The sequence below is a fragment of the Pezoporus occidentalis genome, unplaced genomic scaffold (assembly GCF_034315485.1).
Source record: "Pezoporus occidentalis ecotype Australia unplaced genomic scaffold, CSIRO_AGI_Poc_V1 ctg4, whole genome shotgun sequence".
In the NCBI taxonomy this organism is placed as follows: Eukaryota; Metazoa; Chordata; class Aves; order Psittaciformes; family Psittacidae; genus Pezoporus; species Pezoporus occidentalis.
Window position 1 is genome coordinate 6801720 of NW_026915724.1, and position 14113 is coordinate 6815832.

General features: G+C 39.0%; 1 protein-coding gene across 1 annotated transcript in view; it reads right to left on the reverse strand.

The window, feature by feature from the left end:
* Nucleotides 1–14113, reverse strand: part of CLVS1 (clavesin 1) — a 100982-nt gene that overhangs the window by 54772 nt on the left and 32097 nt on the right. Inside the window, exon 3 of the mRNA XM_062633310.1 lies at nucleotides 8687–8861. Coding sequence (XP_062489294.1) covers nucleotides 8687–8861 — 175 coding nt within the window. The remainder of the gene's footprint in view (nucleotides 1–8686; nucleotides 8862–14113) is intronic.

A 14113-nucleotide genomic window follows, 5' to 3' on the forward strand; every position in this document is an offset into this window, starting at 1 on the left:
TGCTGTGGTAGAAAAGTCCTGGTTTTCTGTACGTAACAGGAGTCAAAGAATAAGGCAAACATTTCTCAAAGTCATTGTCTTTATGCACAATTTAAAAATGTTACTGTCTGTAGCTCTTTGTTAAAAACTTGCATCAGAAATTATGACCTTGCCTTGAGCAGCAAAGTGGACAGTGTGGACACAGAGTCCTGGCCAGAGCCCTCTCCTGCATCTGCACAAGCTGAGCTGCTTGCTCTTGCACAGCAGAGACCACAGCCAGTTCCACTGATGCAGCACACTCTTGAAGGTGTGTGCTAAAAAGGAGGCTGTGTAAAGGGATAACTGGTCTTACACTGTCACAGCTGTTTTCTCAGTGGGCTTAAATTTCACTGCTTCAGCATGAGCCCTCTCTCAGACAGTGCCAAGACCTTCCCTGCCTGTGCTCAGGAGATAATCCGTGCTGCATAGCACAGTGTACAGGAACATAATCACTCCTACTCTTGCTGTGACCTGCCTTCATCTCCCTAGCCACAGGTACCTCTAGCACTGCCTCACATCACAAACAAAATAGTACCCATTCCACCTCTGTTGACACATAACTCTCACTGAAAAGTCACTACTGTATCTTTTTGGTCTGGTCTTGTAATATTTAATATTTAATATTTTTACATAATTACTTTATATGTTTCTCACAGCAAGAAGGTATCTGTAGTACACACACTCTTCAGGAAGCTTTCACTCAGTTTCTGTGCTAAAAAGGAAAAGGCTCTTGGGGTTGTAAAAGAAATTACATAATTATTGCAGATGCATCACTCCTGAAGTTCTGCAAAACTAAAGAGGACAGGAATAATGTAAATTAATGCACGTACATTTGGCCACACTCACATTTTATGATACAACATGAGCTATTTACTCATCTGCTGGTGGGAGGGTTCAAAGATGACTGGTTTTAGCTATAGCTGCCTTTTTGCTGGCTACCAGTAAGAAACAGCTGCTTTCTTTTCTAAGAAGACTTATTGCAATAAACTTTTTCATTTCTTTTCTTCTTGTCTAACTCAGCAACTCAGTGAGATCTTTACTGAAATACAATAACTGGCATTAAAAAAAGACTTTCCACTTAACATATCCAGCCTCTCATGCTGTCCACATTGCAGCTTATCCTTTACTCACAGCCAAAAGCCCCAAAGCCCTCCAACTGGCAAACATGACTGGGCTGATCAATTTTACTATGCAGCTAATTCTAATTTTCAAGTGACAAGTGCAAGTCTACAGCTACTATGCTTTTCTTTTTCTTTGTTCCAGTCAAATCCCTAGAGATGATAGGCACACAATGAGCATAGGCTTTCTCTTGCAGACAGCAAAGTCTGTTTATCTACTTTTATTTTATATATAATGAGCCAATCCCTTTTCTTGTCTCCTATAATTTCAAAGGCACCCTCACTGACAGCTCAAAGTGCTCACTCTACATATCACAACAGCTGTTGGAGACAGATAGCATGAGCAATTATGGAATGATTCAAACTGACCTTCTTCCAATGGATACTAAGTGCTCATCTTTAGCTGTGACTTCGTGTTCAGCAGTTCAACAGAAGTCTCCAAGATGGAGCACATTACAATATTGAGGAAACAAATAACTACAGAACAGATTTGGGAACTTTTGAGACAACCTGTAATGGAAAAAAATTGGTATGCTCTTTCTGTATATATACTGCAAATGGTTTAATCCCAATATCTGTGTAAATGTGCAGATTTACATCTCTTACAAGTAGTGAATTTGAAATCAAGGAAGTTTTTTGCTGAAGATGTTTGGGAAGAAGAGTATCCCATTGCATTTTACAGCATCTGTTAAATTCTGATCTTTAGCCACTTTCAGATGTTGAACATCATTAGATCTTGAGGCTGTCTCTTTTTAGAAACACTTAAATCATTCTTATTGGAAGGAGTTCTCTATTTTCTTCACAGACCTGATTTATCCCTGTCTGCAAGTAAACCCATGTTTTCCAGATAATCTTGCCTCTATGAGCATAAACTTGAGTTATTAGCAGATCTTCTATAGTTATTAGCAGGGACTCTAGTTTGGGAAGCTATAATACACTTTTTGGTCTTATCAACACACAGTGATTATGACACAGGACAGCAACACACATGTTTTTATATTCTGAGGAAATTGCCTGTCTTCTGGTAGGCCACTACTAAAGAAACAATTATCTACCCTCAAGAACCCAGCCTAGAATATCCCTTTCTCTTCAGTTTCCCTATCCTGGGAAAGATAATGGAAAGGCTTTTGCACAAAATTCAAAACATCAATACTCTCTTAATCTTTTGCATATCTTTAAATTCTAGACATAAAATCTGCCTTCAAGTAGGTTTCTTTCTAACAGGGGAAGGGAAAGAGGGACCAATTCTCTGTTGTCATAAATCAGTATTACTCTGCAGATGTGCACAGGGCCCCAGCCAGTTATACCACCCCAGCAACTGGCCTCAGCTGTCTGCTGATTCTGTATTTCAAGATTTTCAACATGAAAGACTGTGAAGCAGTCAAAGCAATGAATGAGTGACTTCTGAGTCTACATTTAGTCTCCCAGAGATAAACAGCGGTAGGGTCTACACTGAGGGGCTTTTTACACTAGGTGCTAGCGTTTTTTCACTTGTCCTTGTCCAGATCAGTGTGTAGATGTGCCTATATGTGGTTTTTACTTGCCTCGCTTCTATTTCTAAAAATTTGATCTGTTCTGCCTTCTGTAGACAATGACAGAGAGCTCTCTTTCTGTTAATATGACCTGTTATAAATATCTGATGAGACATAACAGCATCATAGGATATTTATAACACAGGTAGAATTCTCCCTATACTACCGGTTTCTACAGAAAGGCCGAGCTAGAATAGTGTCCTTTAGAGTGTTCTTCAGTTTGTTATAAAGTGGATTTTTACTCTCTTTACATTTTCAAGTAATGATAGTATTATGTTCAGACATTCTATGTAAAGAATGGTTGTATCTTATTCTACTGCATCTTATATCCTGCATCCTTCACATGACAAAGAGTTCAACTGGAAGTACTAAGTCAAAGCAATCACATCTACCTGAGGTTTCAGAGTACAGATGTGTTTAAACAAGGAAAGAAGAGTCAGTTCCTTGCCCCATGGTCCAGGCTGGTGAAGGAAAGACCAAGTTTGCAAAGTCTCCAGATGCACAGGGACTGTCTGGGCTTTGTTCGGATCCACAGTTTGACCATAACAAAGATTTGATCATACCAATCAACCCAGGTTATGCTGATCTGAAATGTGTTCCATTACCTCAGCTTGATTTCAACTTTGAAAAAGCAAGAAATTCTAACAATTAAGACAGAAGTCAAGTGCTTCTTACTAGCTATAATAGAATGGAATATTAAATATTTAGATTTCCAGATGAAAATTTTGGAAACAAGCACATTTCCAGACTTTTTTTTTTTTTTCCCCAAGGAAATTTTGGGAATATATTTCACCATAATACTTTTATTCTAAAAGAAAGCCATTGTTCCAGAAAAAGATATTTTCCACTGAAAAACTTTATCAGCTCTGAAAGCTCATATCTTTCATTTAAAATTTGGAAAAAGAAACAGCCCCAGAAAATTACACTTTGATATAATATTGGATTACACTTTTTTCCTTCAAGCCTTACGTTATAGCCTGCATTTTGAGCATAATTTTTATATTGGCTCTTCCTTCTGAAGCACAAGAAAAATATTTGATTGTATAATACAGTGCCAAGAGACAAATAATCTGCTGCTATAATTTAACTGACATTGTTTCTCAATCCCACATAATTACAGTGGGAAGAAAATAAAAAAAAATACACAAAAGCAAAACTAAGAAGAATAAAAACCCCAAAACAACTTTTAAACCTATTGCTCATAATGTGGTATCTCATTTCAGATTTTGAAATGGGATACCTCCAATAATGTCAAAAAACCCTGTTAGCTTGATTAGCTGGCTTGATCTCAGCATCGGAGCTATTCTGGACAAATGTACTTTGAACAATTTTCTAAGAGAAGCTTACACAGTTTCCTTTATTTGATTTTTTTTTTCTCATAAGAATTTTATCAGCAGCAGTATCTGATTAAGGTGTTTTTAAGTCAAAAATCATTGATTTCTTTCCATTTTCTTCTCCTTCGAGAAATACCAGTTTCAAATTTTCACTGGATGATGATAAACTGAAGGTAATTAAAAAAAAAAATAAAAGAACTTTAATGGATCCCTAATGGACATAAATTCTGTCAAGTTATTTGCAGTGGAAATCTAGGGACAAATTCCTGTCTGCAGATCTTGGTTATTCAGTGTTGTTACTGCTATTTGCTGCAATGATTGTGAAATTTGAATCAAAGCCCTGTTGAACCCTAAGATCACTCCTTCAGTGATTCATCATTGTTACAAAGAAGGTGTAGGGCTTTTTTTTAAGACTCACTGTCCTTGCATATGTGAGTACAGCTACATGTTGTTACAGAATTATCAGAGAAAGAAAGAATATGGCCAGGATATAACCATTCACCCTACTTCTTGTTTTAGTACCTTGAGAAAGCCCTGGGGCAAGTTAGACTTTACCTAAGGTAGTACTAGGTATGCTGCAGTGCAAACCTGATCTTCAGGTCAGTTTCGAATCCAGTTTACTGATTTGGGCCATAAGCCACTCAGCTGGGTCTTGGTAGACAGTGGCCTTCTGGCTTTGTTTTCACCAAAGCAATGGCAGGAGAGATGTTTTGAAAGTTTCGAACTATTTCTGGATGCTGTTGAAGAAGTTGTTGCATTTCAACCCATAGTGCTAGGTGGGGGAATTTCTAAATTGAAATGTGCATGCATGTACACAGACTGCAGGACATAGGTCTGTATATATTCTGCTTTGGATAAAGCAGAAGCAAACAGCATTTTTCTGTATTCACTGGTATTCTGTATTCACCCTACAATGAAAAGTCCTGTCTGGAGGCAAAGCAACTATACCTTCTGAAAAAAAACAGCTAGCATTAATAAAAATAGTCTGGACTTCACTGGACACCCAGGCTATGTTTCCTGTAACACTTCAGCTCTAATTCCCATGTTTATTAGAGGTCATCAAATGCAGTGGTCAGTAACAAACATCTTGCATACTAAGAAGGGACCATTTTTACATGCTTTACCTGCTTCAAAATTGGAACATGGGTTTCTTACCTTTGCCATTAGACTTTGATGCTTCTAAACTGTTATATAAAATGTCAAATGATCAGTCTCTTAACTTGTTAGTCTTGTTAACTTGTTTGTCTGTAGTCATCTTGTTAGTCTCTTCAGCCATAATTAAATTTTGACTGCTATCATAAAATAATTATAAGATCGGCATGATACAGAGAAGTATAACTTCACAGATAAAGAGAACAGAGGGGAGAAATACACTGTGAATGGGAAAAGCTGTTCACATTAAAAGAATAAGGATCAGAAGCTAAAACTCATTAAGTTATTGGCAAAATAGATTGCTTTTATATATGTCTTTCTCCACCTTTCCATCCACATGATAATTTTTTCTTTAGTGTGTTAAAACTCAAAAGATCAATGCAGTGTAGGAAGGAGTATGGTATGAGCTCAAAGCATACAGTAGCAACTGTCTTGTGATAAAAGAGCTCAGTAGTCAGAGATAGTTTAGTCACTACAAAAACATTTGTTCTTGCACTGCTGTGGCATAATGTGAATTGCCATGCTGTACAAATACTTGTTTTGCATCTGCACAGCTTTCATCTAAAGTGGAGACATAAGGCTACTTTTAGATAATTAAATAACATAACTGAAAAACAGCATAGTTATAATGACCTATCTTGTGTGATGCTATATATATACAGAAATCCAAACAGAATAAAGAGTAGTATTAAGCAAATACGTTTTCAGCCACATGGTGATGTAATTCGTACTTCATCTCTCTGAGCATTTACAGACTATACAGTGTTTGGAACTAAGCATCTTATATAATCACAACATATTAATCTCTACAGACAAGTCTATTAGATTTGCTTAGTGCTGGTCTTACAACACAGGATGAATTAATATATGCACCTGTGTAATGTTTGTTCTCTGTACTTGGTGATAATGTACTACAGGGGCAATTTGAGGATAAAAATTAAATTAAATACAAATGCAAAAAATGAGCTGCCAATATATTAATTGGTTTAAAGCAATTTGAAAGTAAGGAAAAAAGAAAACCCAAATGCATAAATTTAAATTTTCTAATACACTACTGTTTATTTTTTAGCAGTTCTATATTTCGGAAAATTAAGTTCTGAGACACTGAATCAGATGAGAGCTAAACAAAGCTATGGGAAAATTGTTCAACTATGACATTACAATTACTATTACATTCAGAGAGACTAGAAGTTCCTGGGTCAGATACCAACATGTGAAGATAAGGGTTCAACTCCACTAGAAATTGTAAGAGAGAATTATTTTCATACCATCCTCTTCACTAGACTCACACAGGACTTAATATGACCCAAAATCTTTCCTTAGAAAGGAGGACTGGGACAGCCATGTAATCTGCCTGTCTGAAGATCTGTATATGCACAGTGCCTTAGCTGTGAGAAATAATAAGGAACTAAATCAATCTCCCTTTTTTTCAGACATCATCATCTCATGAGAGTAGAACCTGACATTTTTGCTTCCAGTGACCTCCAATGCAACTCATATTGTGACTCTTCCTTTCCCATGTGCAGGTCTTGCTTGCATTTCAACATTTTACATTAATTTTACATTAGGATAGCAGTAGTTCTTTTAAAATAATAATACAAAGAAGTCTTAATGAAGGTATTTCAACAGCAATTATGGGAGCCAAAAATACTCACCCCTAATATAAACCAACACCAATATTGTTTGCTAAATATGAGCTTTATAATCATGAATGACTTGCTTCTCTATACCTGCCAAATGGGAGTACAGCATTCACAACTCCTACAGCTCTTCAAGCCAGCCAGTGGTTAGAAAATCTAGGGCACATTATCCCAGTCTGTACTTTTTAGAGAGAGAGTTATATTTCTATTTATCACAGAGAAGAAAACAGTAACTTAAAATTAAATTAAATGCCCACCCACCAACAAGAAGGGAACTTCCTTAAATTGCAAGCACAGGAAGTCAGGCTAATGATTAATCATAAAATCAGCTTTGGTACTCCCAAGCTTTGGTACTTCCAGAAACATATTGATGCTGAGAACTGCAAATAAAATGTAAGCAGATAACCTGGCAGTGCCATGTTCAGAAATCAGATGGGATGTAAGCTGGACTGGCCTCTTACTAGAGAGCTGGAAGTGCAAAATTTGGACAGGCATAAGGACACCTTGCTGGAACCTGCTTTCCTTGTGAATGTCACTTGGCCTTATCTTCTTTCTGACTGGAGGGTTTTTTCAACCACAGAATGTTATTCTGTGAAGGAAGGCAGATGAAGTGATAGTATCAACAGGAGAAGATAAGGTATTGTCCTAGAGACTAATTGCACATCTTGACTTTCTAATTTGTTAAATAGACAAAAGTTCCCCACAAAGGGGAACACAGGTTTCAAAGTGCTGGCAGATTTTTCTACCTCATTTTTGAATAACACAAAGTAGAGAAAATTCTTATCTAATTGTAGACAATTTGTTAGTCAAAAAACTAGTTGAACTTGTTCTTTCTAGTCTGTAAATTAAAGTTAGAATACACACACTCCAGGGAAGATTATTCCTGAGGTATTTATGACTGCAAGATACCTGAAAAGTACTAAAAATAAAATGAAAAGAATAAACCCAACAGCTTATATAATCTCTCCTTTTAAGTATGCAGCTACAACATGAAACTTGTGGTCATTAAGAAACCTGGTCAAGGACTATGTCAGCCCCACTTTGAGCAGGCAGGTGGACAAGATGATATCCAGAGGTCCTTCCAACATAAATAATCTTTGTATCCCATCAAATGCCCAAAATTAATAAGGTTGTGTCAGACTACTTCAAACCTAAGAATCCATCTTGGGTCTAGCAGCAGAGATGGGTTCACGATGTAGTGGAAAGGACTGAAGTGTTCTCTGAGCAGCACATCTTACCCTCACCCTCAGCTTACCCCGTCAGGCCCCAGCTACCTGGTCCTCATTTTCGTCCTATCCCTGTAACACCACGTGGTTTAGCTTGCTCCTATTTATTTGGAAGCAACAAGTGTATACACAGCCCCTGAAGAGTATGAACCATAATGTAGCAGGATCCTGTGTGACAAATGAAGGCAGTCAGAATGAGGGCACAACAGGAAGCCTGTCCTCCCTTTCCCTTATTTTTGTCCGACTCAAATGCACTCACATGAACACAACAGCACACTTCCATCTGCTGAGGGAGCTACTCTCTTCTTCTGTCACCCTCTCTCTGCATACAGATGTGCTTGCGTGTAGACTGCACACTCCAGAAGGCAGCCGCTGTTGGATTTTAATCACCCTGAATTCTCTGATGGATTAAGCCTTAAATCCCTAACCCTCCTTTTAATGCTGCAGTAAGCAACACATATATTGCTTACACTGATTTACAGTTGAAACAAAAGTGGAAGACAGTCAAACTGAAACATCTGAAAATCAATCTATGTTGAAAATGGATGGGACACTAAGCATTCTGGATTATTTTCTCCACCCTTCACTCTGCCAACTGCCTGATGAGGCAAAAATCAATGTCTGCAGCAATAAGAGTTGCAAGTACATGTATTAACCTCCACCTACCTGTAGCCCTTCAATTGCCAGTTTGAGGATAGATGGCGTAAGCTTGGAGGCTTGCTTGAAGGAGAAGTTGCTCCAATCTATAATTAGAATGAAGCCATTTATCTGAAGCTCCTGATCTTCAATGAGCACTTCCAAGGACAGCAGGATAGCCCGGAGGATATCTATGAAGGAGTTCCTAAAGCCAAAGCAGAAAAAGAAGTGATCAGTGGTTGCAGTTATCTTCAAACCTCAAGATACTCAGCTTTGCTGTGGATGAGGTGTGAGGGAGGGATAGGGATTTATTCTGGTAGAGTTCTCCTGAAAAGAGAGTTATTTTAGAGGTGTCACTAAAGAGCTCCTTCCCTGAAACTCACATCCTTCTGCTTGGTGTGATAAGTCCTGCACACTGGTGGATAAAATAAACCCTGAATGAAATAGTTTCAATTCTTCTGGCATTCCTTACAATAGATTCTAGCTAAGCTACTTTGTGAAAATATTTGTCTGTGGTGACATGAAACAGATTCAGGCTATCAGTTTAAATCCCTGCTCTTTTGGATATACTTTACCAATCTGCTTGTTTGTTTGTTTTCCTTCTTTTCTTTCTATAGGAAACAGGAAAATTTGAAAAGGAAATAAATCAGTGCCATATTAATATAAATGGTATGGTTACAACCAGGTTCCTTGGCTTCCTGCTTGAGTGAAGGGAATGATTCTGGGCTTTGCACTATAAATTTTAATTGTTGCCTTATTTCTGCAAACCAAATGAAATAGAAAAAATAGCTGCATCCACTCAAAATAGGAACTCTTTATTAATTAGCAGCTCCCAGTAGGCTGGCTGAAAGGCTTCCCTCAGCTCTGGGAGAATAATTAGAAAGCCCTGAAGGAGGCCCTGGAGGAGATAGAAAGTGACAGTGAAGAAAATACTGAAATGCTTTACTTTCATGTGGAAGTCTGTACAGAGAAACCTGGGCCTCTTTCTACTTCTATCTCATGCATTTTACAAAAGCAAGAGTTGGACACTTAATGACTAATTCCATATTCACACCTGAGTAAGCTGAATCAGGCTGTCTCCTGATCTGTCCTTCTCACGAAGATGATTTACAAATAATAGAGTCTTTAAGAGAGGAACAAGAAAAGAAAGCTTCAGAAAGTTCAGATTAACCTTGTCTAAAATGAGATTGTAACATACTGCTTTTGCAGTCTGCTTTATTTCTGCCTAATTCTCAAATTTTGATGATGCCTGAGCTCTATTACAGGGAAAGTTCGCACCATGTTCTCCCATTGAGATTTTAATTTAATCCTCTTCTGTTGTTTTCTTTAATTTGAAACAAGTCGTTGAAGCCTTCAAGGGCAGTTTTTCAAATTCTGCCTGAGCGAAAAAACCCATGTGCAGTCAAAGCAAATTTCTCCACCATCAAGACCTCTTCCTGAACAGCAGCAACACAGGAGAGATTTCTATTAGAAGTAAAGGGTGAATCATAGACTCATAGAATAGTTAAGGTTGGAAAGGACCTTAAGATCATCAAGTTCCAACCCCACTGCCATGGGCAGGGACACCTCACACTAAACCATGTCACCCAAGGCTCTCTCCGACCTGGCCTTGAGTGAAGTGTTTTCCTGTTCTTTCTCTTCTCTTTTCTCTCATCAGGTTTTGAGTGGAGTCTTTGTCTAAAGACACGGTCCTTTGAAAAAGCTGTTTCTGAACTGTGCCTTTCTGCAAAAGTTAGAAGCTCCTCTGAAGTGTAATTGCTGAAGCAACTTGCAACACACAGAGCTTAGAGATCTAACTTTTTTGCTGCTGGGTACCAGACTACCCCTCTCTCATTTGCAGTAACAGGACAAGATTGACCTTTTCAAATCCTGTGAGGAAACTGTGCTAAACAGACAAGCTGAAAGTAATTTCCTTAGCAACATAAGGTGAGGGCATACTGATTGGATTGGCAAATTACATTTATGTTTAGTCTAAATTTATTTCAAAAAACTATGATATGGATATATTACCCATCACACAGCTGGTGATGATTTTCAAACAGCAGCACCAGATTACTAGGATTTCAGTGACGGTAAAAGTGAATGCACCCCTAGACCTTATCTACTTAATATATCCTACACGCTCTAACCCAGCATCCCTATTCAAGGGGGTCACCCTTCCACAAGAACTGCCCTAGAGAAGCTCCCAGTGGTTGTACAGTGGCTCCAAAAGTGTCATCACACACATGCCAGCCTTCTCTACCCTCTTAGTGGCATCAACACACAATGATGTCATCATTCATGGATTGGCTTTCTGGCTAGATTGGGGAAGATGGACTAATCCAGAGCTCAATTTAACCCCACAGCTGCAAACCCAAAAATGAACTGAACACTTGTTATTACTGAAGGCCACACTGTAATAAAGAAAAGTTTCATCCTTCATTTGTGGGAAGAACTCCATTCAAACTCATATTCATGATCCTGCTACCCCTGATACTTACAAAATGATTTCAATAGGGCTGTATAAAAACGGTGCATACAAGACATCTTCTGTAATATGCTTAAACTCTAAATCACAATGAAATATTTTATTTGACTGAATGCAAAATCTTCTTAGACTCTATGTTGAGGAATTCCAGACTTTACTTGGGTGTCTACATAAATTGCCATTATATGAATCAATTACCCACCTGTACTTTCAGTAAAATTATTTGCCTGGGAGATATGGCACTCAGTTTTCTTAGTATGTAAATGATTTGGCTGTGCCCTGCCCAGAGTCCTCCCCAATCCCACAAGTATTTGCAGTTTTAAGACATGGTGTAGGAAATAATTCTAAGTGAACATAAAGACATTTTTCAGATGAGGACAAGGAGACATGAAAGCAGCACACAGATCTTCCAGGTGGGCTGTTTGCAGGCATGCTGTTTTGTGAATGTAGGGTCTGGATAGAAATCAGAAAGAGTGCCACTTGAGCCTGAAGCCCTCTGCTCCCTAATCTTGAGGCTTTGAGACAAATCATTCAGCTGTGTGACTGATTTGCATCCAAATCATTTTCTATGTATGAACACAGAACCACTTTCTATTAGTCCATCTCTTTTGTTCCTTAGCTTAATATTCCCTTCCCTCCTCCAAACCCCTCTCCACCAGTTTAACCCTCTCTCACACAAAAAAATAGTGAAATAAATTACTATTACACAAAGGGAAATGTGTAGGGTGCTATAAGGATTCAGCATGGAGCCTACTGGAGTGAGCCACTAATGAGTTACAAAAGATTTGCACAAGCTCCAGAAAGACAAAAAGGAAGAAGGAGGGAGAGTGCCTATCTGCCTTGGCTGAATGGAAAGGTACCACAAAAGAGGCTCTTCAAATATCCTTTGGAAAATGGGAAGTTAGCCCAACAGAAGCTAGTGGTAGGGAACAATAATGTAAAACAAAAATGAAGATGGTTTAGCTGAGGGATTTGGTGGAGAGATTAGCCAAAGGCATAACACAAAAATAAATAAGAAGAAATTACTTAATTATAAGAGGCGTAAGCAGGCTGTGAGAGAATCAAAAGGCTCGGTGGAGTACCAGGGAGTAATGGGAACAATTAAAGGGGATAAAGACATTGCAGGGAAATTAAATGATCTATTTGCATGTCTCTGCCACCAGTCATTTTGAAGAGATACATGGATAATAAAGCTGAGGGACTGTTGGAAAATAAGGGGTCAAATAAGATATACTGCAAAAAAGCAATACATTTGGGAGAAAACATTAGTAAAGGGTTTTGACATTACTCTCTCTGAACAGTTTCATTCAGGCTTTGTTTTAGGCATGCTAGGGAAATTAATTGGATTATTCAGATGGTTAAGAGTATGAACATAGGGAAGTACTGGCAGCTGAAGCCATTAAGATAATTTGGCAGTAAGCAAAAACAGTCACTAGAAGTCCTGACTGTCCCACAAGACAGCAGGCTAACAAAGTCTGGACCAGTGTCGTTATCCTGGCAGTTACAGACAACTCTGCTTAATATTCCTGAGTTAGTATGCGGTAAGAGTCTCTCTCCTATACTTACTTAAAAGGTGGCCAAATCTGAATAACATTCAGCAAGCTGCAAACATGGCAGAGATGCAAATCAGGTAAGAGACCACATCTCGCTTTGTTCCCTCTCCAGACAGTAAATCACCAATGAAGAGCTTTTAGTGGAGTCAGAGCTGGTACTGCCCTGCAAGGAGGATTCCCACTGGGAGAAAGCACATAAGAGGAAAAGGAAGGACTAGAAAAACATCTTCAGGTTGCCCAAATTATTTGAGCTAATCCAAACTGAAGCAGCTAGCTGCACCTTGAATCCTGTGTTCAGTTCTGGGCCCCTCATTACAAGAAAGATATTGAGGTGCTGGAGCATGTCCAAAGAAGGGTAACAAGCTGGTGAAGGGTCTGGATTACAAGTATCATGAGGAACGGTTTATAGAACTGGGGTTGTTTACTCTGGAGAAGATGAGACTGGGGGTAGACTTTATAGGTCTCTACAACTACCTGAGAGGAGGTTGTAGCAAGGTGGATGTCAGTCTTTTCTCTCAAATAACAAGGGACAGGTCAATAGAAAATGGCCTCCAATTGCACCACAGGAAGTTTAGATTGGGTATTAGGAAAAATTTCTTTACTGAAAGGGTTATGAAACATTGGATCAAGCTGCCCAAGGAAGTGGTTTACTCACCATCACTGGAGGTACTTAAAATGTGTAGATGCAGCACTTAAGAGACATGGTTTAGTGATGGCCTTGGCAGTGTTAAGTTTACAGTTGGACTCTATGATCTTTTCCAACCTAAATGATCCTATGATTCTATGAAAGCCTTAGAAAAGGAGATGTGAAGAACACAGCAGATCAGCTCTAGTGGACGAGGGAGAGCCCAGGAAGGAATATATTTCATAGAATCATAGAGTCATAGAATAGTGTCATGGTTTAAACCCAGTCAGCCATAAATCACACAGTCACTCTCTCAACCACCCCCCCCCCGCCCCAAACACACACCCCTCTTCTTGCCCTCCCCCTGCTCCTGGAGGGACAGGGAGGAGAATCAAAAGAATGCAACTCCCACGGGTTGAGACAAGAACAGTTTAGTAACTAAGGTATAACACAAATCACAACTGCTACCACCAATGACAACAATGATAAAGGAAATAACAAGGGAAGAGAATACAACACCTCACCACCAGCTGACTGATAACTCACCCCACCCCACCCGACCAAGCATCAGGTGATACCTCATCCACCCCTGCAGTGCCCTAGCCCTTCCAGATAACTCTCAGTTACATCCCGGGCATGACGTGCTGTGGTGTGTAATACCTCTTTGGTTAGTTTGGGTCAGGTGTCCTGTCTCTGCTTTCTCCCGGCTTTACCTCTTCCCTGGCAGAGCATGAGACTCAGAAAGTCCTTGGTCAGACTAAAACATCTGAGCAGTAACTAAAAGCGTTGGTGCTATCAGCACCGTTCCCAGG